Source organism: Magnolia sinica, chromosome 19 (assembly GCF_029962835.1).
Source record: "Magnolia sinica isolate HGM2019 chromosome 19, MsV1, whole genome shotgun sequence".
NCBI classification, from domain to species: Eukaryota; Viridiplantae; Streptophyta; class Magnoliopsida; order Magnoliales; family Magnoliaceae; genus Magnolia; species Magnolia sinica.
The window spans coordinates 1,212,574-1,240,016 of NC_080591.1; the positions used below are offsets into that span (position 1 = coordinate 1,212,574).

The following is a 27,443-nucleotide window of genomic DNA, read 5'->3' on the forward strand; positions in this document are numbered from 1 at the left end:
TCATGTCAGCCACAGGAATAGTTATTTGCCATCTACCGTTTTGATTAGGTCACATAGATGCAGGTGAAGAGACCACACAAATATTAGCTTGATTCAAAGCTTTTATGTCTCACGAGAATGTTTTTAATAGCCGATGACCACTGCTTCTTATATTATGTTTCTCCTGAAATTCGGATCTGGATCATGTCCTAAAATGAGCTTTCAATACGGATGTACGCGTGAACGTAGTCACATACATCACAGTGGGCTCCAGGGATCCCAACCACCTCGTTGGATCCGGGTCTCACCTAACCCACTACCCGTTTACACATCTATCATATCATATCATTGCTTACAGTCGGCAGATCAACAGCCTCGATCACTAAAGCATGGCCCCACGTGCATAGATAAACGGCAGAGATGTAATGTCCTTGGGCCTCAAGTAGTACGGCTCAAATGTACAAGTAGAAACCAGAGACTGGTCATCCACATCGTTGATCCGATGGGCCATCCACATGTGCGCCTAAGAATCTGCGAGAAGTGTGAGAGGATGACTCCAGAGAGAAAATCCAAAATACCGTGCATGTTTGCTAGTGCCTCTGGTCGGTGTCTTAAGCAATGGCGCACTCATCACGTAAATCGCTTTATGAATGATGGGGCCCACGGTCTGGTCCCCAAGATGGCAGATGCATGGAATGAGCCCATCTCATGGGACGTTGATTGACTTACATTGAGAAAGAAGCCACATGTGGAATGAGCCCATCTGATGGGACGCTGATTCGGTGGATCCTCGGAACTGCTGACTTGGGTGGAGCAGTGACTGTGGGGCCCACTTTTATGTATTTGTTTTATATCCAATCCGTCCATCTATTTTTCCAGCTCATTTTAGAATCTGAGCCCAAAACTAAAGCATATCCGAATCTTAGGTGGACCACACCACTGGAAACGGTAACAATTGAAGGCCTCCCATTAAAAACTTCCTGGGGCCTACCGTAATGTTTATTTGCCATCCAAACTGTTGATATGGCCACAAATACATGGATGAAGGGAAAACACAGGTAGCAGCTTGATCCAAAACTTGTGGACCCCAAGAAGTTTTTAATGGTGGGCGTTCAGTCACCACTGTAAAATGAGATAGCGAAACAGATGGATGGGATATAAAACACATACAGCACGGTGGGCCCCACCGTCCCGGATCAACCGACTCCGCGTCCCATGAGGGGGTCAAAAGAACAAAAAGGCAAGTGTGGCTGCTGGGATTCGAGCCCAGGTCTCCACGGCCACAACGTGGAATTCTCACCACTAAACTACAGCCACTTGCTGCGTTTAGAAGCTAAAAGTTATTATAAAACTAATAATAATGATGCAATGGAGGGCAAATCAGGAGAAAATGACGGCTGAGATTACCCAACCAAAGTTACTTACTGAGAGGGATTTGCGATCAAACGTGAGACCAACATAATGGAGGGTTCAGATCAAATGAGTAAATCCTCTTGTAGTATGGTCAATATGAACCGTACATTTCCCTACCCATTGACCGGATGGCTAGATTTACCCGGGCAAAGTGATTTGTTCAGTGAAGGGGAATTCAAAGGTGGACGCTCACCACTTGCAGAATGATCGATATAGCCATCCTTTCCCTAACCATTGAATAATGGATGGGCAGGATAATTTGAGAAAATTGATTTTTATTTTTATTATTTTTTAAAAAAATAGGAATTGAGGGTGGGACATATATGATATGTGGTCAAGATTAATAACTTTAATGCTTGTAGTATGATAAACATGGACCATTCATTTACTTAGAGAATGACCGGAAGGTTAGGATCATTGACAAAAGTTTTTTTTTTTTTTTTTTTTTAAATATAAATATTGAAGGACAATCTAAGGGTGAAACCCACGTGATGGATGTTCTAGATTAATGATTGGACCTTTTGCAGTGTGATCAATATGGACCGCCCATTTCCTAACCACTGATGGACGGTTAGGATCATCCAACAAAAAGTGGTTTTATTTTATTTTATTTTAGTAACGGTGGATGGTAAAGGTATGACCCACATGATGAATCGTACAGAACACTGGTCAGACCATTTGTAGTACGATTAAGATGGACGATTCGTATACCTAACCATTTGAGATTGTTTTGATAAAATGTGATTTTCTTAGGGTGAAGGGCCAATCAAGGGGAGCCAGATGATGAATCGATTAGATCAATGTTCAGATTCCTTGGTTATACGGCCAATCGTGATATATATTGTCACGCCCAAAAACTGGAACTCAAGTTGGCCAAGCCCGAACCCGAATGCAAGACTATGAGTTGTATTCAAAGAAATATACATAACAATTTACATTATTCATACATTTTCAAGGTAATTGGAGCAACTAAAATGATAATAATCATTGTCATTAAATATTGTCCACTGATTAATCCTTAAATCTTTAATGACACAAAAAAAATAAATAAATAACAACATACATTGAATTTTAATTAATAAGGATAAAAGTTTTTAATGTTGCCTAATTGATTTTTCATATACAAATCCTGCAAAATAATCTATACGCGTGTGAGTACGACAGCTCGTAGAGTCACATCCTTCCCAAAATTGAAAACTCTATGTTAACACCAATACAACTCAATAAAATAAATAAGATCAATTATGAGTATTAAATCGGCATTTTACATGATAATAATAACAATTTGTATTTCATAATAACAAAATAAGATAATACAGTCATCTAAAATCCTTTTTGGTTTAATCCAGGGCAGAGTACTCGTGTGTGCTGATCCTTTTAGGGAATGACCCTAGGCAAAGCACCGGTGTTGATCATTTTAGGAAATAACCCTCGGTAGAGCACCTGGTGAATAGACTTTTAGGGTAAATAGGCAAGGCAGAGCATCCGTATGTGTTGATCCTTTTAGGGAATCGCCCAGGGCAGAGCACCCGTGCCGATCTTTTCGGATATGACCCTGGGCAAAACACCCATACTATGCCGATCCTTTAAAGAATGACCCTGTGCAGAGCACCCATGAAAATATAATGATCTTTTTAGGGCAAAGCACCCATAAATTCAAATACATTATTCATCATGTAATAATAAGGAATTAATTACAATTTGAGCACAAATAATTAATTGAAATCAATTAATAACTCAAATAAATTACCTTTATACTATGCAATTAATGATAATGATCAGATAAATTTAATTCATAACAAATAATCAAATCAATCTATATGCTAACCTAAAATTTTCAGTAGGGAAGATCACCTACTTGATTTATGTGACATATCTCATGTATGGTTAGATTAAGCGAGAAGATCTAAGATCGATACAAATGCGGTCCATTCGGCCCAGTTAGATCAAGTTCAACTCAATTCAAAACAACGCCACTTCGACTAGTAACACTCGGTAAATATTTTCAATGTAAACAATGTCATCCCTACACAAATCATACATGCTGATTTATTAAAACCTACACTAAGGTCTCTGATTCTTTAATATTAAAATATAAGAAAATAACACGTTAAATCACTGAGTTGACTCAATGAGTCGACTCAAATCAAGGCTACTCTAACGTATGAGGTTAAAGGATGAAGAATAGAAACTTAGCTCATAAATTGCTCCAAGTCAGAATCTCGAATCAGTTCGGATGATCGGACCAGCGGGTCATCGGGTTGACTCGCTGAGTTAACTCGATGAAACTGCATGTTTCTCTTTCTTCCTTTTATCTCTCTCTTTTCTTCCTTTTATAACTATTTTCTTCTCTTCTCTGATCTCTCTCAATGTTACTCTCTCGATCTTCTTTCTCTTGTTGATGGAATAACTGATTTTTGGCGCCATAAAGAAGACAAGGGTCGTCAATGGTGGATTTGCAACCAGTGAGTTTTCCTTCGTTTCGAGGTTGATGGACGATGTAGATTGGTGTATGAAAACTTGTAAGTGCCTGACAATGGAGGTCTAGTGGGTTTTTACCAGTGAGTTTTTGGTTTAACAGTTCCACACGTCACAAGCTGTCGACATGACCTTCTTGGAGTATTTTATGGTGTTGAGGATAATCCCAATGAATTTTGAATAGCCTAGATGTTGTAATATGAGAATGATGGAGAAAGAAGCAAGCAATTTGAATCGAGGTGGGTGTAGGACCTACCACGTTTGCCGAAGGAGAAGGAAGAGAGAGTCCAACAGGGAGTGGGGAAAGGTAACGTGCTTTTGCACGTTACTGCAAAAGAAGCTTTTCCTTTTTCTTTTTTTTTTTAGAGAATGGGCCCCACAGGAATGATGTGACAAATCCACACCGTTCATCAGTCCTGTCGGGTCAAGTTAGGGTGAGGGCCCAAAAATGAGGGCAATCAAATGGCCACACCAAAAGAAAAAAAAAATGGAATATAGTTTCCAACGTTAAAAAAAACAGACAGGCTATATATATATATATATATATATATATATATATATATATATAGCCTTACATCCATGCAATCCGTGCATTTTAAAAGCTCATTATGTAGCATGATCTAAAAAATAAAGTAGATACAAATCTCAAGTGTACCACACCATAGGAAATAGTGGTGATTGACCATTCAAACCTTTCTATGGGCCACAAAAGTTTTAGATCAAGCGGATATTTATATGGTCCATTCATCCAAGTTTTTGTGTCTTATCAATAGGTTGCATGGCAAATAAACATTCTAGTCACCCTAAGAACTTTTTAATGGTGGTTATTAATCATGGTGCGGTCCACCTAGGATATGGATATGCTTCATTTTTTGGATTATGCCCTAAAATGAAGTGTTAAAATGGATGGACAATTTAGATGTAAGTACATACATCAAGGTGGGCCCCAGAGTCGGGGATCTATCCTGAGATCTACCAAGGTCGGGCCTTTCATGGCATGATCAATATCATTTATGATTTTCAACTTATAAAGAACCAAATTATTATAACTCGTGGAATTAAAATCATCAAACCTAAAATGTTAATATAGTGATGATAACATTCCTTGGGTATCATAATGCCTCCGTTCCCTACTCATGGCTTAATGGTAGACCCCATGGGCTTCAACACTAGGTCATGGGTTCATGTGCCCATGTGCGTATGTGGGTGTGTTATAAAAATCATGGAAAAAAAAAGGTATCCTAAGTATGTGCAATGAGTGAGATATGGACCAGACAAGGTATTGACTTGAGCTAGTTTCTTAAATTGTTTTTTTATTTATTTTTATTTATTTATTATTATTATTATTATTTGGGTTAGCTCGTTAGTACACTCCACTGTCAATTCACACTTCAGTCTTCACTGTTAGCCACACCCACATAGGGAATCAATATCAAGACCTCGGTGTTGAAATGAGGTATGTTTCACTTAGTCTACCACTTGAGCTATGGATTTTTCCTATATACAACTGGGGTATCTTGGGACACCCAAAATCACCCATATTTAAAACTTCAACTTTCTATAACTGCATGTACATTTGGATACTTTTAATTTTTTTTCGGATGGAAGTGCCTTCAACCTTTTTTAGCACTATTTTCCATATAACTGTTCTTTTACTGCTATTCTTGTGCAATTCTTCGTGCTTTCCAACTATTTTTAGCAATTTTTTGTGCTTTCACTTATAAAAGAGCCTCTTTTAAAAGAACTTCATTTGGTAGCTAATGCTTAGGAAGGTATACTTCAAATAAGAAGATGACACACCAAATAGTGAATGATCGAAGTGGTTTATGACTCATTGGAGAATGGAGATCTAGTCTATTTATTGAAGTCATATGAAGACCATCTAAACTTTCAAAAGAGCCTTGTGGAGCATATTAAATCCACTTAACAATCATATAATTTTGAATCTAGAATCTAAATTCCTATTAAGATAGTTTAAACAAATCACGAATTTAATTTAGATATTCCATCCAATGAGACCTACCTTTGATTAATTCAAGACGACCCACTATTATTTTTTTAAACTAGCAATTTAGTAAAGGAGATTGCATGTATTATGGTCTTATCAATCCCAAAATCTCAGTTTAAAAAATCAATACAAGGATTCTCGATCAATGCAGTCAATCGATCGAGCCAGCTCGAAAGCTCTCAATTGACCCTCTGATCAATTGATCATGAATTAAGAAGACTCGAATTTTAAAACTCAAGTCTCTAGACACTTTTGGTCACTTTTGATCGATCGAGAAATGTCAGATTTAATTCAATTGGGTCACTAGACAAATTTTGCTATCTTTGGTCAATGCCTTCATTTGATCGAGACCGCTCAAGGAAGCCCTCGATCGATCGAACATTGATATCGATCAATCAAATAATATTACGAATTCTAACTTTTGGTTGCTGGACAAAAATCGACATGTACGATCGATCGATCAAAGTTGGTCATGTCTTATACACAATTCGGTTTATGAAATTCTCAAGTTTTTTTTCTGTATCTCCTCAACTTTTATGGATTCAATTAATTCATAGATTTGGTCCAAACCATCCAATGATTTTTTTCCATCTCTAAATATGAAAAATCAAAGGATCACTCATATTCAAATTATGAGGATTTACAATCGTTAGTCGAAATCGTTCTATAACAGTAGTTTATTATTAATATTATCCTCATATGGTTACGAACAATCCAACAATCAGATCACTTTAGAATCTGAGGTCATGGTAAGTTTTGGTCTCAAGAAACAACGAAATATAATAAATCTATACTGACACTGCCACATCGTGCCAGGCCAATCTTACGACACAAGTTCCTGCGCAACCTTCTTCTTCATTTTCTTCAAACCTTCCCATACAGTTTTTTTTTATAAATAAATCCAATTAGAATTCACCCGCGGAAGTCCTCTCTCTCTCTCTCTCTCTCTCTCTCTCTCTCTCTCTCTCTCTCTCTCGGGTTTCTGCTAGAGATTTTCTGCAATTCCACCTTTTTATCGTGGTGCCAAGAATTGATCATTTGACCTTACCGTTCTATAAGGTTCCTCATGGGTTTTGTAATTTTGTACAAAAGTTAAATATGATAGTACCAAGAATCAATCCTCTAACCTTATTATAGTACCAAGAATCAATCCTCTAACCTTCCATTCCAATTAGAGTACTTCTGCCAACATGCAAAGTGTTTTGTTTTTGTTATTAATTACAAAATTAATTTTTTTATTCTAATTAATTCAGGTTTATGTATTTCAAAAATCCAAATAGTTACAAGTCCTATTTGAAAGTTTGTTGAATTATCTTTTCAATAAGCTCAAGATTGCCCTTAAGTTATAACAAGGGGATTATGAGGGTTTCGTGGGATCACGTGATGCTGGAAAAACCATGATCGTGACTTTGTACAGATCATAATCGCAGCTTTATACATACCACGGTCACGATTTTTATAACATTGCGTGATTCCATAAAAACACTCACAACTCCCTCATTACAAGTCAGATGTGGGCGATATTGGGCTTATTGGAAAGATAATTCAACTAGTTTTCAACTAAGACTGAAATCATCTTATTTGAAAATCGTTTAAGCTTTTAAAAGTACGCCCACAATCCCTGATAGCATAATTCATGCTGCTTGCATGGTTAGCATTGCCCAACTTGAATAAATGGGCCAGATATCCTTCATTACACCTTGAATCTAAGTAACCATAGGCTTGTTGAAAAAGGTTATTCGATAAGCTTTCTAATGAGTTATAAAAATATTTTGATTAGGAATCATTTGGTCTACCTTGATCCGACTTGAAAGTCACAAAAAAACAAACATTATTAGGAAATACAGGCTCACTTTTAAAAGGTTAAAAAGTCTCTAATTGAAATTATTCTAATCATAGTTAAAAGCTTGTCAAATTATCTTTACAACAAGGCTAAGCATTTTTGTGGGATTGCACAATGTTAAAAAATAAGTTTTTAAAAAGAAAATTTGAACATCCCTTGATGCCCTGGTTTAACAAATCTCTAGTAAAAATAAAAAAAGTTATAAAAAACATTTATCATCCATCCATCGTTATCAACATCATCTAAGATATCTAAATTGAAGTTGATTACACCATCCCAATAATCCCGAATGGATTGAGCATTGGGTTAAAAGGATTTTGCTTCTGCCCATAGTCGATGAACTTTTCATCATTCACCATCCGGCCCACCCATTTGCAAGATTGGAACTCGGTCCACATACATAGGAAAGGAAAAGCTGTTCCTAATTATTTTTTAAAATTGCTCCTGTAGGCAATTTGCCGCTCCTGCCAGATCTAGGCCAGCCATCGAGTGGGCCAGCCCAAGGACATGCCTTGGCCAAAAAATCAGGCTGATTTACTTGTCAATCGGGCCATGTTTGTGATGCAAATGGAAGATCAGAAGGGATGATGATCATGCATTCAATCGACATGTGTGGCCGACCTGATTACCTGAACAGGCTAATTTCTGGTGAAGCGCATGCTCGGGGTAGACCTTGCATGATGAATGGTGTAGAGCTCATGAGATATGGCCACAAATAGCCTCTTCAATCTCACCCCAGTCAAGCATTTCCTTCCCATATGCAAGATGTGCGGTGCGGTGTTTTGCTAGTGTCATTCCTATACCTTCCACAGGTGTCAGATTCATTAGCCATAAGCCTCTTAATTTCACATAGCAGCAAAACATATAGATAGAATTGACCAGATACCGCGTATGGCAGGCACTCTGCCAGAATCCTAACACATTGATCAATGAACTGAAAATCAACAGTTAAAAAATACACTAAAGTACAAAATTTAACAGGAAAAAGTACCAACATTAGATAGCTAGGATCTTCCAGTGCAGGATAATTTTAGAACATCCCCCAATACACTAAGTGGGGTCCATCATATCAACATTTGGATAAACAAAACATAGGCCTCACTTGTACAAATTCGCTACCATATGAATTTCCTTAATTTAAACAACAACAACAATGAAGAAGAAAAAGAAAGGAAGGGGAAAAAAATGAAGGATTTTACAACTCAAATGTAGAATACTCAGTATACCGTATTTGATTCCCTTCCACTTCCTGACCTTCAATCCCCACCTAAGAATAAATCAAATTGTTGCTGGGCCACACTAAAATAGCTCATTAGTTAACTTGTTAGTTGCTAATCTAGCAGATATTGTCCTGGAATATGGCTGTTGACTCAATTCAGTCAATAGCCATGCAAGGCTTCCGATATCCTCAATTGCTCACCCAAAAACAAAAAACAGGAATAGTAGTAATCAGCTTGCGTAGTGTTCTCTTTTTACCTTTTCAGAATTCGCCTTTTTCCATATCTTGAGGTGAAAAAGCATTATAGTCGCCTTTTTCCATATCCTGGGGTGAAAAAGCATTATAGTCACCTTTTTCCATATCTTGAGGTGAAAAAGCATTGGCACTTCCATACTGACTCCATTCAAAGACATCTTGACTTTCATGAGACTTCACAGGACTCTGAAATTCATGTTCGGAATCTTTTCTCACTTCTTCCCCTTTCAGCTCAGATTCAACTGCATCTTCCTGGGCAAAGCAATAAGTACCAGTATGAGATATGTAACTTATGATGATAGCCAAGTCCTGAGTGGACTCATTGAATTCTAAAATTCCAGGTCGCAATCATGGTTGCAAAACTCAAAAACTCAACCCCATGTCTAAGCTAGGTCAGGTTTTGACTCGAAGACTCCGACGAGCCTTTACTTGACTCGAATTGATATTCAATAATTAAAGTAATATTATTTATAAATATTATAAATCATTATATATCTATAAAATATGAACATGATGGAAAGACATGCAAGTGCATGGTGCTTGGCTTTTTTGTTAGAGCTGTTGCAACCTCTGCTGGAGTTCATGGGTTCAAAACCCAGTTCATACTTTTTTAGTATTTAACACTTTGCAAGTGACTCGCTTGGAGTCATGTTGAGTCAAGTCAGTGGGGTCAGGTTTAGAGCTGAGATTCACAATGACTAGGGCTCGAAATCTTGCCAGCCAAGTTTCTTGTCGAGTTATCAAGTTTTAGAATGGGTGTAGCAACAGGGATAGTATGTAAAAGTAAGCAAGGACTGTCAATGGGACTGGTTAACTCATCGGGATTCCAGGCTGGGGTTGTCTCGGTTTTAGGCTCACAGGCTAGAAGTGGGCCTCATTTAGAGGTTGAAGAGAAGCAGTAGCTGGGCATGGACTTGGATTTGACAAAATTTCTGATTTGAGTCTGTGGCCCAAAATCAAACCCATGCCTGGTTGTGGCTGTCATGGGCAGAGCCCAGGCCTATGCCAAAATTTCAGGCCCGACAAATAATGCAGCCCAGAAAACACGTACTACACTAAACTCATGGAGATTGTTCAGAAGTTACCTCATTTCCACCAGTTGCATCAAGTGATTCCATATCTCTGTTAGAGTTCTGCTCTGCCTGAGCTTGTAGCCGTTCAATTACCAGTTCAAAATGAGAGAGATCTGAGGGGAACAACAGAAAAGACAAGCCCTAAGTTTTTTGACAGGAGTTGAGGAGAATACCACACATCTGTCTGCGAAGCAAAGAAATACACAGCCCAAGCAAGACTGGTAGCAAAACTTTCAGCAAATTAAGGAAGAGGAATTATCGGGTTTTGACGCACCAGGTTGTATAAAAATCCTGATGTGCTGCATCCATACAAGCAGACCCCACAGTTAGGTGATCCAGATGGGGTGCCCCATTATCTCCCAGATCAAAATATCACAGCCTTTCGATCAGTGGTGTAAAAGATAAACAGTTAAGGTAGATGATACCACAATGGCCTGAGGAAAGGGCAAAAGAGGGGCAAAAGAGGGCTAGGATCTTCCAATCTGGAAGATGTTTAGCAGAACCCAGATCCATGGTGGGTTCCATCAGATCAAAGATCTGGATTGTCGAGCGATGGACTCATTTATACGGACTGTGGATGTCAAGGAATCTGCTTACCCCGATACATCATGACTCTATAGTTCCTCATTAAAGAAACTAAGCTGTCTAAAATCCGAAATTTTTTCATAAGCATTGAGTGAAAGACCGAAAGTAGAATGCAAGCGCAATCAAATACCACTTTCGGCGGACAATGCTGTACCTTTGGACCGATGAATTAAAGCATCGGAAAGCTGCAGAGGATGTTTGCGTTCTTCTGCCTTATATTTCAATTTCACTTGATGGCGTGTTCGGCCAGGGAATAGCTGTTGTATCATTGCAAAATCCGTCCCAAACTGTCGAATAGCCTGAACCCCAGATCAAATTAGAATACAGATTCAATCTATAACCATAAATTCACGTGATTGCAAGTAGAATAGAATGTGAAGAAAGAAAAATGTGTGAGCACCTACAGTATCTGTAATTCAATTCTCCGGCAGGTTATCGCCGCTGCCTGTGATCGTTCTAATAAACATTTTCCATGATGCATCTCTGGGCCCCACCACTGGCCCCTTCTATTGAAGCATGTATTCTTATGCATGCACTCTTACACCAACAATAAGAATACATGCATCAATAGAAGGGACCCAAAGCACCAACAATAAGAATACATGCATCAATAGAAGGGACCCAGAGCACCAACAATAAGAATACATGCATCAATAAAATAGGCTCTGAGATACATCAACATCTTGCATTTTGAGTTTCCAATATTCAGTTTGATGCTTGCTTGTTTGCATCATGACAGCTTTATCTGAGAGGTATCACACGACACTCGACCAAAAGAAACACATTTTTTTTGTTCGACGCAGCAATGAAGCAAATGGGGCCCATCTTTGGTAACATAAGCCATTCATCCTGTAGGTCCCTTCATTAACTGCCCATACCAACTATCTCCCTATCAGATGACCCTAGCCATAGACGAAAACGAAACATTACAACCAATGGTCCATATTGAAAGGTGGCCTCAAGGGTACATTTTGTTGTGCTAGAATGTTGTATATTTCCTCTTTATCCAATGATACAAAGGAGCCGTTGAAATAATGAGTGAAGTACCTCGTAGAACATTTCTGTATCTGATTTTGACCACCTTTCTGTTGGTGTCCTATTCATGAAGGAGTGGTAATTCAGTTTAGAACTAGGCTCTGCTCTATGATTTGCGTGATCATCATCAGACTCTACACCTTGCGTTGAAGCTAAGGGATCGTCGTCGTCATACGGGCTATCATTGGAAAAGGAGTTAACACCACTGCACAAGAAAAAAATAAGCAACTGATCAGAAGGCAATACATCACTTGAAAGTGAGCGAGCAGATGGCTAGTTTTGAAACCAAAGCTAGCATATATTATGTAAACCATCTATCATTTCTTTCACAAAAGCAACATGTTTCGAAAGTGCTCATATGCAGCTTGTGTCATACAAGTTCTATGTAGCTCTCTTCTCAGTACGCATGGTAAACAAGCATTGTGATTGTGACTGTTGGTCTGGAGGGCCTCTATGTGGATAGACTATAGCCCAAAAACTGCAGTCAATGGACACCTCTTGACTGTCATTTTCTGGTTGAATGTGGACCTTTGTTATATTCCTTTTTTCAAAGGTGAGATTTGAGAATGGCAGGTTGCCATTCTCCAGCTTGAGAGGGATGGGAATATGGTACCTCATGTGTCGTAATTAGACAACCCTTTTTTCCTTTCATACTTTCATGAGGGAGGGAGAGAGGGGGGATAGGATCAGACCAGGGTCAACACAAGCCCAGTCCATTTACTGAAATGGGACACACATTCTGGCCTGGGCTGATCCCAACCCCAATAAATTCAGCTAAATCTTGGCTATCAAGAAGGCCAACCTGGTTAGCCCGCTAGTCAACCCAACTGTTTGCCAGGCTCATCCACAAGGGCCAATTTACAAGTAACAGTGACTATTATCTTGCTAATTTGATGTCTTTCCTAATATGGAGCACAGACTGTATTTGACTATGATGATTTGTGCTACTTAGACACATACGACCATTTGGATTAGCATGGAATGCAAAGTTTCTACATTCAAATGCTACAACAAATATTGCATTCTAATATGGTAGGTCCTTACAGTAAAGAATCACAATACCTTCTAGTGGGAAAAGACCTTGCTGCTGCGGCTTCTTTACTCTACAGATGAATGTAAATGGTCAGCAACACAAGCACTGATGAAATAGAAAATGCTAGCATTGCTTGCTCTAAAAGAAAATGCAATAGAAAACATAATTCCACCTAAAGCTAAGAAACCATCACAGATGAAAGATACTGTATAAAAATGCAAGCATGCCCATAGTACAATTCACAAAAGACAGGAGAATAGAAGACGTACAAATTTACGCTCATTATGCTCTGCAAGCATGATTAGATCCTTCATAATCAGCTTTTTAGGATCGATATCTTCTTCCGGGGTTTCAAGCAAAGCCTTGCTCACTACCAAATGGAAGTTAAGAGTACCAAAAGTAAATACGACCATATCCAATAAGAGAAATGCTCCAACGCTCTTAGCACTAAGTTATAGTGCTCCTAGACCCTTAGGCACTCAAATAAATAGTTCCAGACTGTTCATTATATATAACACATTTCATGAGCTACCATGCAAGTATCACACCAATCTAACAACAAACTAATCGTTTGGTTGATGGAATTTAATACATACAGTCAAGATTGGTTACACAAACAAATTCCATATCAACAATTTGATCTATAATTTGTTAGGGCCTACTATGGATTGCTTATGATCTTAAACACTCACTTTTGCTGAGCAATCATAAAAATTTGAACCATGGCTAGGAAAAGGGATGGTGAGAGAAAATAAGACCAAATTCGGGATGGATTGGATCATCTGATCAGTGCAATTTTGATGGTAGTCCATAAAACGTGTTCTAGAGTGAATAAACAGTTCAGATCGATCAATTGGACTGTCCAAGTGAACAGATGCAACTAAGAGCAATATAACTTTTAGTGCTCTCAGAGCACTGAAGCATTCTCATCCAAGAACTGCATCCATAAACATTCAACCGATTAATGAAACAAAAACAGAAAATCCTATTACATTTCCTCCTATTTCTTCGAGTGGAATGAGAGAACTTCTTTTTTGGGGGATCCTTGTTTACTGGATCAGGTTCTTCAGATGCCTTTCTACGTCTCCGAACTGGTTTGTCGGTTTCAGCCGCAGACCCCTTGGTTGCTCTAGGTGCCCCCTTCTTCTTGGGTCTATCTTCCGCCCTGTAATCATCATCACTGTCATTGCATTCATCCATTGCAGAACTGTTAGGGGGCTCATAGTTCTCATCTTCAATGTCGTCAATGGTACTCTGAATAGCCGTCCTCTTTCTCAGTTGCCTCGATGAATTACCAGCTTCATACTGTTCAACAGCTGATGAAACAGGCGTTTCATCCTGGTCACCTTGAGAATTTCCTTTAACCTTCCGCGAGCGAGTCTTTCCCACAGACACTTTCAAAACAGTTGGATTTTTCATTTTCCTACTGTTGGCACTCTGTGCATTCAATTTCATGCAGCAGGATAAGTAACAATACATCATCACTATGCTTTTCATATCAAATAAACAAATGCACGATGTGGAAAGGGTTAAGTTACTGTCTTTCCACCATTTCTTTAGACGGCGGTGACTCATCCACCATACATATGGGATATATATACATCGATCCAGGACCCAATGTCAATGTAGCATATCCTGAAATCACAAATGCAAGATGATCCTTACCATTCAATTGGTGACCGCTGACCGTTAAATGGATGGTTAAAATGAAAACGGTCAATGGTATAAAGTTGATGGCTGACATCAGATTGTTAAAGCTGTTCAATCAGTGTGACTTTCCACACGTGCATTCCAAGTTGTATGCAATGTGTGGGTCAATTGGTTGCCAAAGTTTAAGGATGGTGGAATATGCACATAGTAGTCCACCTTTTACAGAAAGTACGCATCTTTTACCTCTCTTCCTGATGTTCCAGGAACATTTTGTAAATCAGTGTCCGCTCCAGCGATTTCGGCTTCCAAATTAGGAACCTCAACATGGTTTTCTGCCTCTTGGCTCCCAAATTGGGCAGAAGGATATGCTAGTGTAGAAGTTGCAGGATCAACAAAAGCATCAGCGGAAACCTCCTCTAGGCATTCAGTTTCAGGAATGAACTGAGCTTTCAGTGGAGAAGAGATTGGTTCTGTGTCATCAGGAGGAATGAAAGGTTGGACAGGTTTTCCCGTTGTTGTTCGACCTTTGGACTTGGGTCGGAATTTACCCACTCCTCGGACTGCCAGCAACATAAATCCACAACTCAACATGACAAACCAAATGTAAAGGGAAAGTTTTAGCAGAGAATCTTGTTGCTTACCATTAGTGGTGGCAGGCTGAAATAGAATATCATCCATAGACTCCATGCCAGAAAAGGCCGATGCTTCCTGAAAGAAAAAAATAAAAAAAAATTTATAAACTACTCCATGAGGGGGATGGAAAGAGCGTGTAGAAGTTACAAATTCCTACCTCTCTTGCCAAGCTTCCAAGATCTGTCTCCAAGTCTCCATCTGCACCAAACGCTACATCTTCAGAATATGGGGTGCCTGCTGGGTCTGCCTCTTGAATCATAACAAGCTGGGCAGAAGGGTCTGTTTGTGCAGAAATGCAAGGCATGCTGATTGAAAGCTCAACAGAAGCACTGTCCAGAACAGTAGAAAGAGTTGATCCCTCCAATTCCTCGATTTGTGAAGAAACAGGCTCCGCAACTTTGGGAAGAGCAATGTCTTTCTTGCTTTTAGGTCGGTCAATGGGCTTGGGTCGGAATTTACCCACAGGTTGGCCTATCAACACAACAAACAACTTGGCAAAGTGAAGTTAAAGCAAGAGAAGGTTCCGGCTGGTTCAGTCGTTACTTACCAACAGTGGCGGCAGGCTGAAAAATAATCTCATCAAGAGACTCCAAATCAGGAAAGGCTGGTGCAACCTGAAATAGATGAAGTTTTTGAGAGAGAGAGAGAGAGAGAGAGAGAGAGAGAGATAGTAGAAGGTTTCAGTTTCTACCTCCATCCCTAAGCTTTCATGAACCGACCGCAGAATTCCATTTGCACTGGAGATTTCTTCTGCACGTGGAGCCTCTGTTGGATCGACAGCCGCTTGGGTTGCAAGAAGGTGGGGCGAAGGATCTGTTAGTGCATAACTGCAAGGACTAATGGATGAGATCTCTACAGAAACACTGGGGGGAACCTCCTCCAATCCTTCAATTTGAGAAGGGATTTGAGAACTGACACGAGGAGAAACCAATTCCACAGCTTCAGGAAGTGAAGAAGGAAGTGTGATGGTGTTCTCATTTTTTCGACGGGCAATAGGCTTAGGTCGAAATTTACTCACTCCCTGAACTGCCAACAACATAAATCATTCAACTCAATATGCCAAATAAAATGAAGAAGAAAACACAGCTACGGAGTCTTGTCACTTACCAGTAGCAGTGGTGGGCTGAAAAAGAAGATCATCAAGAGACTCCAAACCAGAAAAAGCTGCTGCTTCCTGAAAGCAAACAGAAACATTTACTAAATTAGTTCAAGAAAAACTCAAAATGGGCAAACAAATTCCATGGAAGTAGAAGCATGGAGTGGAAATTACAAATATGTACCTCTGCTTCTGAACATCCAAGTCTCCTTTGTGAATTTCCTTCACCTTCGGAAAACAGAACTACTGAATGTGGGGCCTCTGGGCAGTTTTCTAAATCTTGGGTAGTGAGAATTTCAGGGTTCATTGGTTCATGGGTAGAAGTCCCAATAACCGAGGAATCAACAGAAGGAAGCACTGTAGTGGTAGTATTAGAATCATGGAATAGATTATTCTGTGGAGGAGAAATGGAGTCGAAAGCTTCAGGGGAAATGGTGGGTGATGTTATGAGCTTGTCGTATTTGAGCACCGCATTGTCTTTGAGTTCAAGTGCACCTACTGTCACTGCTACCAATAGAAGTGTACAACAACCACTCAGTGTGTCAAGAAAAGAAAACTGGAAGCAATAAGAGTCTCAGGTAAAGATTTGATGCTTACCATCAGTAGTGATGATGGGTTGAGGAAGAACGCCATCAAGAGATTCAGACCCACAATACACGGGACCTGCCTAAAAGCAAACAGGATCTTTGCTATAAAAGAGGCGAGCTATATGCAAACAGGGTGTTGAAATTATGAATATTGTGGATGGATTCAAAGGCTTTTTAAGAGCCATTTACTAAATGATGCTGGCATAGTTACATCACCATCATCTAAGCCTTATCCCAATTAATTGGGTAGGCAACATGAATCACGTCCCACCATTTCCCTCTATCAAGAACCATAACTTCAGTTAGACCATAGGTCAAGTTATGGTCATTTAGTAAATGATGCTGCCATAGTTACCCAAAAGCTCATTTCCCATTGCAAATACTTTAAGTTCCTTAATTCTTGTTTCTTGTATTTGTTTCACGCATTTGCATTACTATAAGAGTGTGTTTAGATGCACTATCGAATTGAACTACAAATGCTAGTGTAACAAGTGGAAATAACGGAATTGTGATTTCCATCAATAGCATTTATGTTGAGGGTCTGGGCTCCAAATATAGATTACATCGGTTCCGAGTTGGGTTGAAAGGAATGTACATGCAAGTTGAGGCCTACTTCCACATTCTGAATACTAGCAAACATTGTTGTTTTTTGTCATCTTCTTTTGATTAAGATGAACATTCACAATTCAATTCATGTGTTCATTCAAACGCCGCCCAACAATGTTGTAAAAGGACAATGAAGGACGGAACAGTTGATAGGGCACCGCAAGAATGGATCAATTGTATACAATGGCGGTGATTGGTTGTCTTATACTTTTAACCCTTTTTTTTTCTTTCTTTCTTTTTTTTAACACACACACCCAAGCGCGCCATAGTGGGATTTCACCACCTATGGGTTTCGAACCCAAGACCTCGTGTTGAAACTCCTTGGAGTCTACCACTCGGGCAAGGACTGGAACCCTACTTTTAACCTTTCCATGCATTGGAATTTTTATAGGCTCTCCAAAAATGTTATATGGCTGGTATAGTTACGAAGTTCCAATCAGCTGAGTGTTTGGGTCGACAGAGGTGGCCTAATGATTAACAGCTCTGAATTAATCACTGGTTCACCAATCGAACAGTTTGTAGGGTGGGTAGTATTTAATAAATGTTACTGCCGGACATTGCAGTCTTGTGATCTAGCAAAATTATTGCCTCTGTTGGAACAAGTGTGGCCATGGTTCAGCGATCCAGACCACTGACTGGATGGGCCCCACCATTATTGGACCATGTCCCAAAAATCTAGTATATTGGAAGATCCCATCCATCCAATCCTCGTGCATGTTCGGTCAAACTGGATCATTGCAATAAACATTTCTTAACCAACTATACACAAGATACCAATTGAATCCTTATAATTATCCAGTGAGATTTCTTGGGCACCATCCATCAGCAGTGGGACCCGTCAGACTGACACAGTCTAATCACCGAACCAAGGGCCACGCCTGCAAAAACTGGTAATTTTGGGGATCAAAAGTCAAAACAATTCATTTGGAAAAAAGAAAGAGAGAGAAAAAAAAAAAAAAGTCACAGGAATTACAAGTATCTTCTTACCTCTGCTCTGGGCAATTCCAGATCTTTCTGCACGCCTCCATTGTCGTCAATGCAGGTCGGAGCTTCTGTGGGGCCCACGGGCTCTGTTGCAGAGGAGGGTGGTGAAGGGTCCGTCAGAGTAGCAGTGGCACTGGTACATGGCATTACAGAGGAGGAAAGGGAAGCAGGCTTGCTATTGGCGCGGAATTTCGGCTTCGGTTTAAACTTACCAGCTGCACGGACTGCAATCGGCAATACACATGTCGATTCAGTTCATGTCCACGAGAGAGAAAATCAATGAAGATAATAACCAAAAAAAAAAAAAAACAGACCTGCAACGGTTGAAGGCTCTAAGAGAATATCATCGAGAAGATCCATGGAAGGTGCGTCTTTCTTCCTTCTTCTTCCTCTTCTCCAAGAATCAGACTTTTAGGGTTTTCAGTGGATATCTCGGGTTTTGCAAGAGGCGGGTGAGAAGATTTTAGGGGCCGTTTGGATGCCTGTAACTTGTGTAAAATGCAAGAAAGTTACAGTTTGTGTTTGGGGGAGAAATGTTAAAGGTATCAAAGTCTCAACCTGTAGCTTTCCATCAAGTAAGATTGCAAGAAATGTAACAGGGGAATTAGGTGTTTTTCAAGTCACAGGTTAATTTGTTACGGGCAACGGCTATCCATTTCGAATTTAGGAGAGGAAGGTGGAAACGCAGCTGCATTGAAAGTGCACCTACCTGCTCTGACGCGCCTCCTTCTCCTTCTCTCAGCGTCCCCTTCCCTCTCTCTATCAGCGTCTCCTTCTCCCTCTCTCAGCGTCTCCTTCCCTCTCTCTCTCTCTCTCTCTCTCTCTCTCTCAGCGTCTACTTCTCCCTCTCTCAGCGTCTCCTTCCCTCTCTCCCTCTCTCTCAGCGTCTCCTTCTCTCTCTCTCAGCGTCTCCTTCTCTCTCTCTCTGCTCTAGCATGGTAAGCCCTGACCCTTATTTGTTTTTCTTGTTTCTTTTTCGTTCTTTTTTTTTTTTTTTTCCTCTTCATCAGATGTTTTTATTTGGGGGCAGTGCGGAACGGGCGCTTTCCTGCTTGCAAACGGATTGGCTACTTTCCCTGCCAGTAGCCCGGTGGCTGGTGGTCGTGCTCTGTGAGCCCACCATGATGTATGTGTTTCATCCATTCTGTTCATCCATTTTTACATATCATTTTAGGGATCTATCCTAAAAATTATAGGGATATACATCTCAGGTGAACCACACCAAAGGAGGACAATAGTGATTGGATATCCACCGTTAAAATCCTTATAAGGCCACTGTACTGTTTATTTGACATCCAATCTATTGACTAGGTTATACAGACCCAGTCGAAGGGAAAAAAACAAATATCATATTGATCCAAAACTTTTATGGCTCTAAGAGGTTTTTAATAGTTGATGCTCATTCAACGTAGCTTCATGTAACGTGGTCCACTTGAGATTTAGATATACCTCAGTTTTACCTAATGCTATAAAATGATCTGAAAAAATAGATGAACGGCATAGATGAAACACATACGTTATAGTGGGGCCCATATAGCACCGATCACTTGGCGAGTGGGAGGAGTAGCCAATCCGTTTCCGCGCTGTTTGCCCATGGGCGGTTTCGTATGGACGCGGATTTCCTGCGAAAGCAGGAAGTTCCTGCGAAAGGATACTTTGAGGGGCTCATAGATGTTTGTGAGAAATCTACTCCGTTCATCCACTCTGAGAGATCATATTAAGATATTTGACCAAAAATTATTTGTACCAAAAACTTAAACAGGTGACATGAGAGGAAACAGTGGGGATTTTATGTGTGTTGTTGAAACATTCTTGGGCTATTAAATTCTTTTGTCAGGCCTCTTTTTTTTTTTTTTTTTAGATATTTTCACTTCATCCCCGTGTCAATGACCTTATAAACATTTTGGAAGGAATATAAACATCAAGGTGGAGCCTAGGAAGGTTTCTTCTGTAGGACTTTCTTTCCCTAATTTTTTCTCTCGTGTGATCCACTTGAGTTTTGGATGCACCTCTTAAAATGAGCACTCAAAACGGATGGACGGATATATTTCGCACAAGCATCTGCGTGGGCGCCACCCAGCATCCTTCATGCGGAAGACTTTAGCACGAAATCCGCGTCCGTTTCGATTCTCTGACTGCGGGCCCACCGTGATGTACTTTCCCTACATCCATGCAGTCCATTCATATTGAAAGCTCATTTCAGGGTATCGCCCAGGGAGCGGTTTCGGATCCCTGACTGCGCGGCCCACCCTGATATACTTTGGGACGCCATTCATCCGTATTTAAAGCTCATTTTAAGGTATGATCCAAAAAAAAAAAAAAAAAAAACTGATCCAAATCTCAAGTAGGCTACACCATAAGAAATAATCCTAACTAAATTTTTACCGTTAAAAACTTCGTGGGGTTCACTGGAATATTTATTTGACTTCCAACCGGTTGAAAAGACAACATGGACTCGATGAAGAGACCACACAAATATCATCTTAATCCAAAACTTTCACGAGAAGTAGTTTTCACCGTCAATTACTACTGTTTCTATACTATGGTTCGCTTGAGATCGAGTTCTTTTTATTTTTTGGATCCAGTCCTAAAATGGCATGCGGATTGCGTCCTACCGTTGCCTGTCTCTAGCCACGAATGAGCAGTCTTGTGCCATCGTGATATATCATTTTATCCACGATGGCCATCCCTTCTCTCGTGATATTTTACTATATGTGCATAGAAATGATGCAAATCAAATGCTCTAGTGGAACACGCTAAATAATAAGCTTAGGTTGCATTGAAAATGTACGGACAGTGTGGATAAACATATATATCATATGGGCTCACCCACGAAACTGCCCATTTGTGGCCAGAGACACGCAGGGGTAGGACGCAATCCGCGTCCCCTAAAATGAGCTTTCAACACAAATGAACAACGTAGATGTGGATCCTTACTCTTGCTCGGGTGATAGACTCCCAGGAGTTTCAACACCCAATCGAGGGTTTGAGCATCCATAGGTGGTGAAATCCCCCCATGGTGAGAGTGTGTGGTGGTGTGGGTGCATGTGTAAAAAAAAATAAAAAATGACATAGATGTGCGGAAAATACATCACAATGGGCTTTGCAGTATGGGATCCCACCCACCTCGATGGATCCACTCCAATAACTAGATCACTACAAGTTGGTGCTTTGTGGGCCTCTCCATGTTGCATGTGTTTTATCCATGCTGTCACTCCATTTTTTTCATACCATTTTAGGGCTTGATCCCAAAATGAGAAAATTAAGGCATATCTCAATCTTACATGCCTGGACCACACCGGAGGAAAATGGTAATGATCGAATGTTCATGATTAAAAACCTCCTAGGGCCCATTGTAATGTTTATTTTATGTCCTACCTAATGATTGGGTCCTATAGACTTTGATGAAGGGAGATACAAATATAAGTTTGATTTTAAACTTGTGGCCCTGAGAAGTTTTTAAGTTACATATAAGTGGGTCTACTTTTACATGTTTTTAATACACGGGCCCACTTTTAGAGCCTACCTAATGATTAGTTTAGTTTAAGAAGTTGTCAAACTATTCGTCTAGATAGGCTCAATAAAATTACATGCTTTTATATAAGCTTTTCTATGTGTCGTTTTGATTTTTAAACAATTCAATACTCTAAACTAAGTTGGGGTGAATATACAACATCTTACCTGTAATTAACTTACATGTTATCCAAATACATAAACTTACTTGTAAGTAAGTTACCTATAACTAACTTACATGTTATCCAAATACATAAACTAAGTTACCTATAACTAACTTACATGTTATTCAAAGTTTGTTAATGCAAAACTTTAAAAGCATACCCTAATCTTTTTAGGAATTATCAAACGAGGATTGTTTGGCTTAATGGTGAATACAGAATTGCTGCATGGATTCTTCTTTAAATGATAAAAAAAGTTACTTTCAAATTTACTTGTACACACGTGATCAAAAAGATTTTCTCTCTTTGAAATAGATTGCATACTACACCACTAAACTTTTAACTTATAGAACTTCTCTTGGCCTACTACGATTTATGTGTTGGATCTACATTATCCATTAACTTTTTCATATCATTCTAGAGCTTAAGCACAAAAAATGAGGCACATCCAAAGCCTAGCGGTAGCCCACACCACTTAAAGCAATGGGAATTAAACAACAACGGTTGAAACTGTGAGACCCGTATCTTAGCCCGTACCGTTCCGTAGGCTTCCGCGGTCCTCCCGATCGAATTAAGGAGACTCACGATCTGTTTTCGATGTTTGCGCGTAACCCTGAATCATATCCCGTGTTCTAGAGTCGGCTCGACCTGAGACTTGTATCATTGCGACCGAGCCGTCGCCGCGGTTCCAACACCGCGTATTACTCGCCAAGCCGATACCTAGGCCAGGAGATGTGGGCCCGCATTCAGTTCGAGAAAAACGCTGCGCGTTGCAAATACCGAAAAAATCCCCACAACACATCATATCAATCCATGTTAAGTACACAACCTTACCTAGCCCATCCCTCTCCCATTCCCCAAGTCAACTCTCTCTTACACAACCTGTACCCATCTCATTCATTTCTTACCACAAGTCAACAGGCACCATGCCCTCTCATCCCATCACTCATCTCACCACTCCTCTTTCTCATTTTCTCACTCCATTCCATGCTACCATGAGAGCAACCGTCCAAGCTATCTCCATGAGAGAGAGCTAGTGTGGCCGACCTTTCAACCACCTAATCTCACCCTCCAAGCCTTATCTCAACCATTGGATCACATTCTTTAGAGCTATAAAACACATTGATGAAAGAAGGAAGAAGAGATCATGAGGTGGGTGATTTTATTATTTGATTCGTGATTTGAGGGCCCACATGTGGTGAGACCCATTTGATGTATGTATAGAGGGGCCCATGCTTATAGTGGCGTGGCCCCTCCTACAACCGATCTCTCTCTTTTTCCCTATTTCTCTCTCTCTCTCTCCATTTTTCTTATTTTGTTGGTGTTGATGATCCGTGGGGCCTACCTTGATGACATGCTGAGTGCAGCACGTGGGGTCACCGCGAGATATCTGTTGATCCCAGCCGTCCATCTTTTGGACAGTGGGACGACAGTTATAGCTGCTGAACAACGTCAGCAAGCTCCATGGGACCACCATGAAGTATGTGATTTATTTATGCTAACCATCAGAGGAGGCTCGTCCAACAGCTGTGGGACCCACGTGGTATGTGTTATCCCCAAACCATTCATCCATAGGACCCACCTATAGCAATGGGGACCACCACGCTGTACGTGTGCAATGTCCAGGCCGTCCGTCCAAGGCCTGGACGTTGGCAGGTATATATAAAAATAAATATTATATATATTGTAATATATATACCATATATGTGGCCCCACGTGGGACCCATGTGTGAGTGGACTCCACGTGGGGCATGCAACGCTGCCCATCTCCATTTATTCCACGCTATCCACCTGTTTTGCAATCCACACCATCTAGATGGCTGGACGGTGGGCCATAACCATGATGTGTGTGCAATCCACTCCATCTGTCCATCCAGACCGTGTGTATCCACATCATCCATTTAGTTAGTGGGCCACTTGTGTGGATCCCACCATAATGCATATGTTATACCTATGTTGTCCGTCCAAGCGTCCAGGGTCTGGACGTTGGATTGGATTTAATAATTATAATAATAATAATATAATATAATATAATATATTATATTTGATGATGGGCCTATGTGGGACCCACCTCTTTGGAAACCGATTGGCTGGTCTACCGCTCACCAGCTATATAGCTGTTGTATGGTGTCAGCAGCTGGGTGGGTTTGATCCACACCGTCCAGACCTTGGACGGTAGGACCCACCATGATGCACGTGTTGTATCCATACCGTCCAACCATTTTGAGAGATCATTTTATGACATGAGAAAAGAATGAGTTAGATCTGAAGTTCAAGCGGACCCCACCATTGAAAATTAATGGGGACAGTGATATCCACCGTTCAAAACTTATTAAGAGCCACGACAGTTTCCAATCAAGCTAATATTTTTGTTTTCACTTTATCTGTGTTAACTTATGAATAGTTGGATTTCAAAAATGCACCATGGTGAGTCCTATAAATGTTTAATGGTGGGTGTGGCTGCTCCCACGGTTTTCTGTAGTGGACCCTATACGATTTTAATGGTGGAGATCATTATCACCACTACTAATCTTGGTATGGTCCAGATGATCTTCCAGTCATCATCTCCGCCGCTATTTGGAGTGCGATCCAGATGATCTTTCGATATGATTTATCTTTGGCCCATTAGTGCGGCCCATTGATGTAGGCCACTTGATGCGTATAAGGCCCATTAGTGCGGCCCATTTATGTAACCCACTTGATACGTTTGAGGCCCATTAGTGCGGCCCATTGATGTAGCCTACTCGATGTGTAGGGCTTACCTCACCTATTGTGTATTTAAAGCCCATGGGTTGTGGCCCATTGTGATGTGCTCGAGGCCCATTGTGATGTATTCGAGGCCCATGGGCAAGGTCGGATGAGATGTATTTATGTCCCATGTTTGAGACCGACATGTTAAGACCCATGTGATGTATTTGAGGCCCAAGAGTGAGGCTCATTGCGATGTATATTAGCCTTTGCATGAGGCCATGGGCCCACTATATGTTTGGCTCATTATGGGCTACTGCTTGGAGAGCAATGTTGGTAAAATGTTCACATTGATGAGCAATGATGGTTTAATGTCTACATTGTGACCCTTCCTTTAGGTCTTGTTAGACAGATTGTCAAGGCCGTTCTGATTCTGTTAGTCGAGGCCAATTCCGATTGTCGAGGTCGATTCCGATTCTGATTGTCGAGGCCGATTCCGATTGTCGAGGTCGATTCCGTAAGTTGAGGCCGATTGTCAAGGCCGAGTCTGATTGACGAGGCTGATTCCGTTAGTTGAGGCTAATTTCGATTGTCGAGGCCGAGTCCGATTGACGAGGCCGATTCTGTTAGTCGAGGTCGATTCTGATTGTCGAGGCCGGGTCCGATTGACAAGGTCAATTTTGATTGTCAAGGCCGATTCCAATTCCGATTGTCGAGGCCGATTCCATTAGTCGAGGCCGATTGTCGAGGCTGATACTGATTGTTGAGGTCGAGTCCGATTGACGAGGCCAATTCTAATTGTCGAGGCCGAGTCTGATTGTCGAGGTCGATTCCGATTATCATGGCCGACTGTCGAGGCCAGTTCCAATTGTCGAGGTCAATTATTGAGGCTGATTCCGATTTGTCGAGACCGGATATCGAGTCCGATTTTTGCGGCCCAATGTGATGTATATACAGCTCGTGTTTAAGGCCCAATGTGATATATTATATATATATGAGGCCTATGTAATGAGGCCCATTGTGATGCATTTGAGGGCTAGGCGATGGAGCCCATTGTAATGTGTGTTAGGCCCATGTGAAAGGTTCATCGTGATGTATATTAAGCTCTTGAGTGAGACCCATGGTGTTATATATTTGGCCCTTGTGTGAGGCCATGGGTCCACTATATGTTAGACTCTATGTGGGTCGTTCATTGGGGGCAATGTTGGTTAAATGTCCACATTATCGGGGTCGAATGTCAATGCCGGTTATTGATGCCGATTATGAGTATATGATAGCAGATCATCATGATACAGTCCATACACATCATCTGTATATTTGTTATGAGATGTGGTTGACAATTGCATATGTCATTAGGCAAGTTGTTATGAGACTTCCTGATAGGCGGATGTTATCTCACATGAGCGCATGATATGCGCATGACTGGATTATATGACTCATGCATCTTGCATTGTGTGTTGTGACTACTGTACGCGCTAACGATATTAGGGTCATAGCCTCCACAGGCATATCGTGGATGACCAGATGAGACACCAAAAATGTTTGGTTTTAGTATGCGGGTACCATAAATGTCCCTGGGTGAAAATTCCTATACCTCCGTGGCCAGGAGACGCCCCAACATCGAGACCAAGTGGATATATATGAGCGCATGAGGGGTGAATACCAGGATGCCACGTCTCCCATTGTGTCGTGGTCGGTTGGGATGGGGTGTAGCCTTACCCACCCGAGAGTAGGGGGCATTGCCAGGCTGAGTTTGACCAGCTCGTGAATGGGTCCGCTATTGATGTGTCGGGCAGCTATTGGTTAACTATTGGCCAGGCGGATAGTGAGGTCTCTTCCACTTGTACGGTCGCGCGTCGGTGGCGGCGATTTGCATGTAGAGTGTAATAGACCCCGGTGATGATCCTAGAGAGAAACCGTACTGACGGACTTATCGAGTAGGAGTTGTATATTCATTCATTCATTCATTCACTATCCACTCGGGTTGGTGGTGCGTAACTAATTATTATGTACCTTTATAATGACAAGGATTTCAGTTGGGTGCGTGACTAACCTGAGATCAGGGGTTTACCACATTAAGTCTGACTATCCATATTTAGGTATGAAACTGGTTTGGATAGAAGTCCCTTGTGATGGACCCCATGGCCGCGATACTACGTCTTATCATCCCGACTTCACTCTAGCTTGGTCATTTTATTCGCACCGCTTATTGCATGCATCATCAGTATCTGATATTTGATTATGTTTTCTCATTACATAAGCGATTTACATTGCTTTCTCCGTATATGATATTGTTTTTATTATATTTTTGCATCACATAGCATGGATAAGGCTGATGGTATTTATGAGCCTATTAGCATGTTTTCGTATTACTACGATATCATATGATTTATGATCTTATCGGTATTTACGATATTATATGATTTATGGGTTTATCGGTATTTTCGCTTACTCGATTATCTCCGATATTGCTTACTTGACACTTATCTTATGACATATTTTCACCACCCACTAAGCTTTACATAAGCTTATACACGATAAATGCGTGTAGGTGGCGTTAAGTTGCGGCGTCGAGCTTGGAGTGTCTGACGGACTTACGGAGCT

General features: G+C 40.7%; 1 protein-coding gene and 1 non-coding gene across 6 annotated transcripts; both read right to left on the reverse strand.

Annotated features, from left to right (window-relative positions):
- Nucleotides 1–1,224: 1,224 nt before the first annotated feature.
- TRNAH-GUG (transfer RNA histidin (anticodon GUG)) lies at nucleotides 1,225–1,296 on the reverse strand. The gene has a single exon. It is a non-coding gene; the product is annotated as a tRNA-His (tRNA).
- Nucleotides 1,297–8,656: 7,360 nt separating this feature from the next.
- Nucleotides 8,657–19,320, reverse strand: LOC131235608 (uncharacterized). Of its 5 annotated transcripts, none has more exons than XM_058232854.1 (18): nucleotides 19,187–19,320; nucleotides 18,792–18,959; nucleotides 18,481–18,701; nucleotides 16,898–16,967; nucleotides 16,485–16,807; nucleotides 16,312–16,378; nucleotides 15,896–16,230; nucleotides 15,752–15,818; nucleotides 15,362–15,675; nucleotides 15,213–15,279; nucleotides 14,815–15,131; nucleotides 13,914–14,358; nucleotides 13,191–13,291; nucleotides 12,951–12,991; nucleotides 11,901–12,093; nucleotides 11,008–11,152; nucleotides 10,281–10,381; nucleotides 8,657–9,447 (listed from the first exon to the last, which is right to left on the reverse strand). In XM_058232854.1, the coding sequence occupies exons 2-18, from the start codon at nucleotides 18,835–18,837 to the stop codon at nucleotides 9,202–9,204; spliced, it is 3,099 nt and encodes a 1,032-aa protein (XP_058088837.1). In that variant the 5' UTR covers nucleotides 18,838–18,959; nucleotides 19,187–19,320; the 3' UTR covers nucleotides 8,657–9,201. The 5 variants fall into 5 exon arrangements, with proteins under 5 accessions (XP_058088837.1, XP_058088839.1, XP_058088840.1 ...); XM_058232856.1 differs by having other exon boundaries at nucleotides 18,792–18,965; nucleotides 19,187–19,319; XM_058232857.1 differs by having other exon boundaries at nucleotides 16,485–16,804; nucleotides 18,792–19,274.
- Between the last annotated feature and the right edge of the window lie 8,123 nt (nucleotides 19,321–27,443).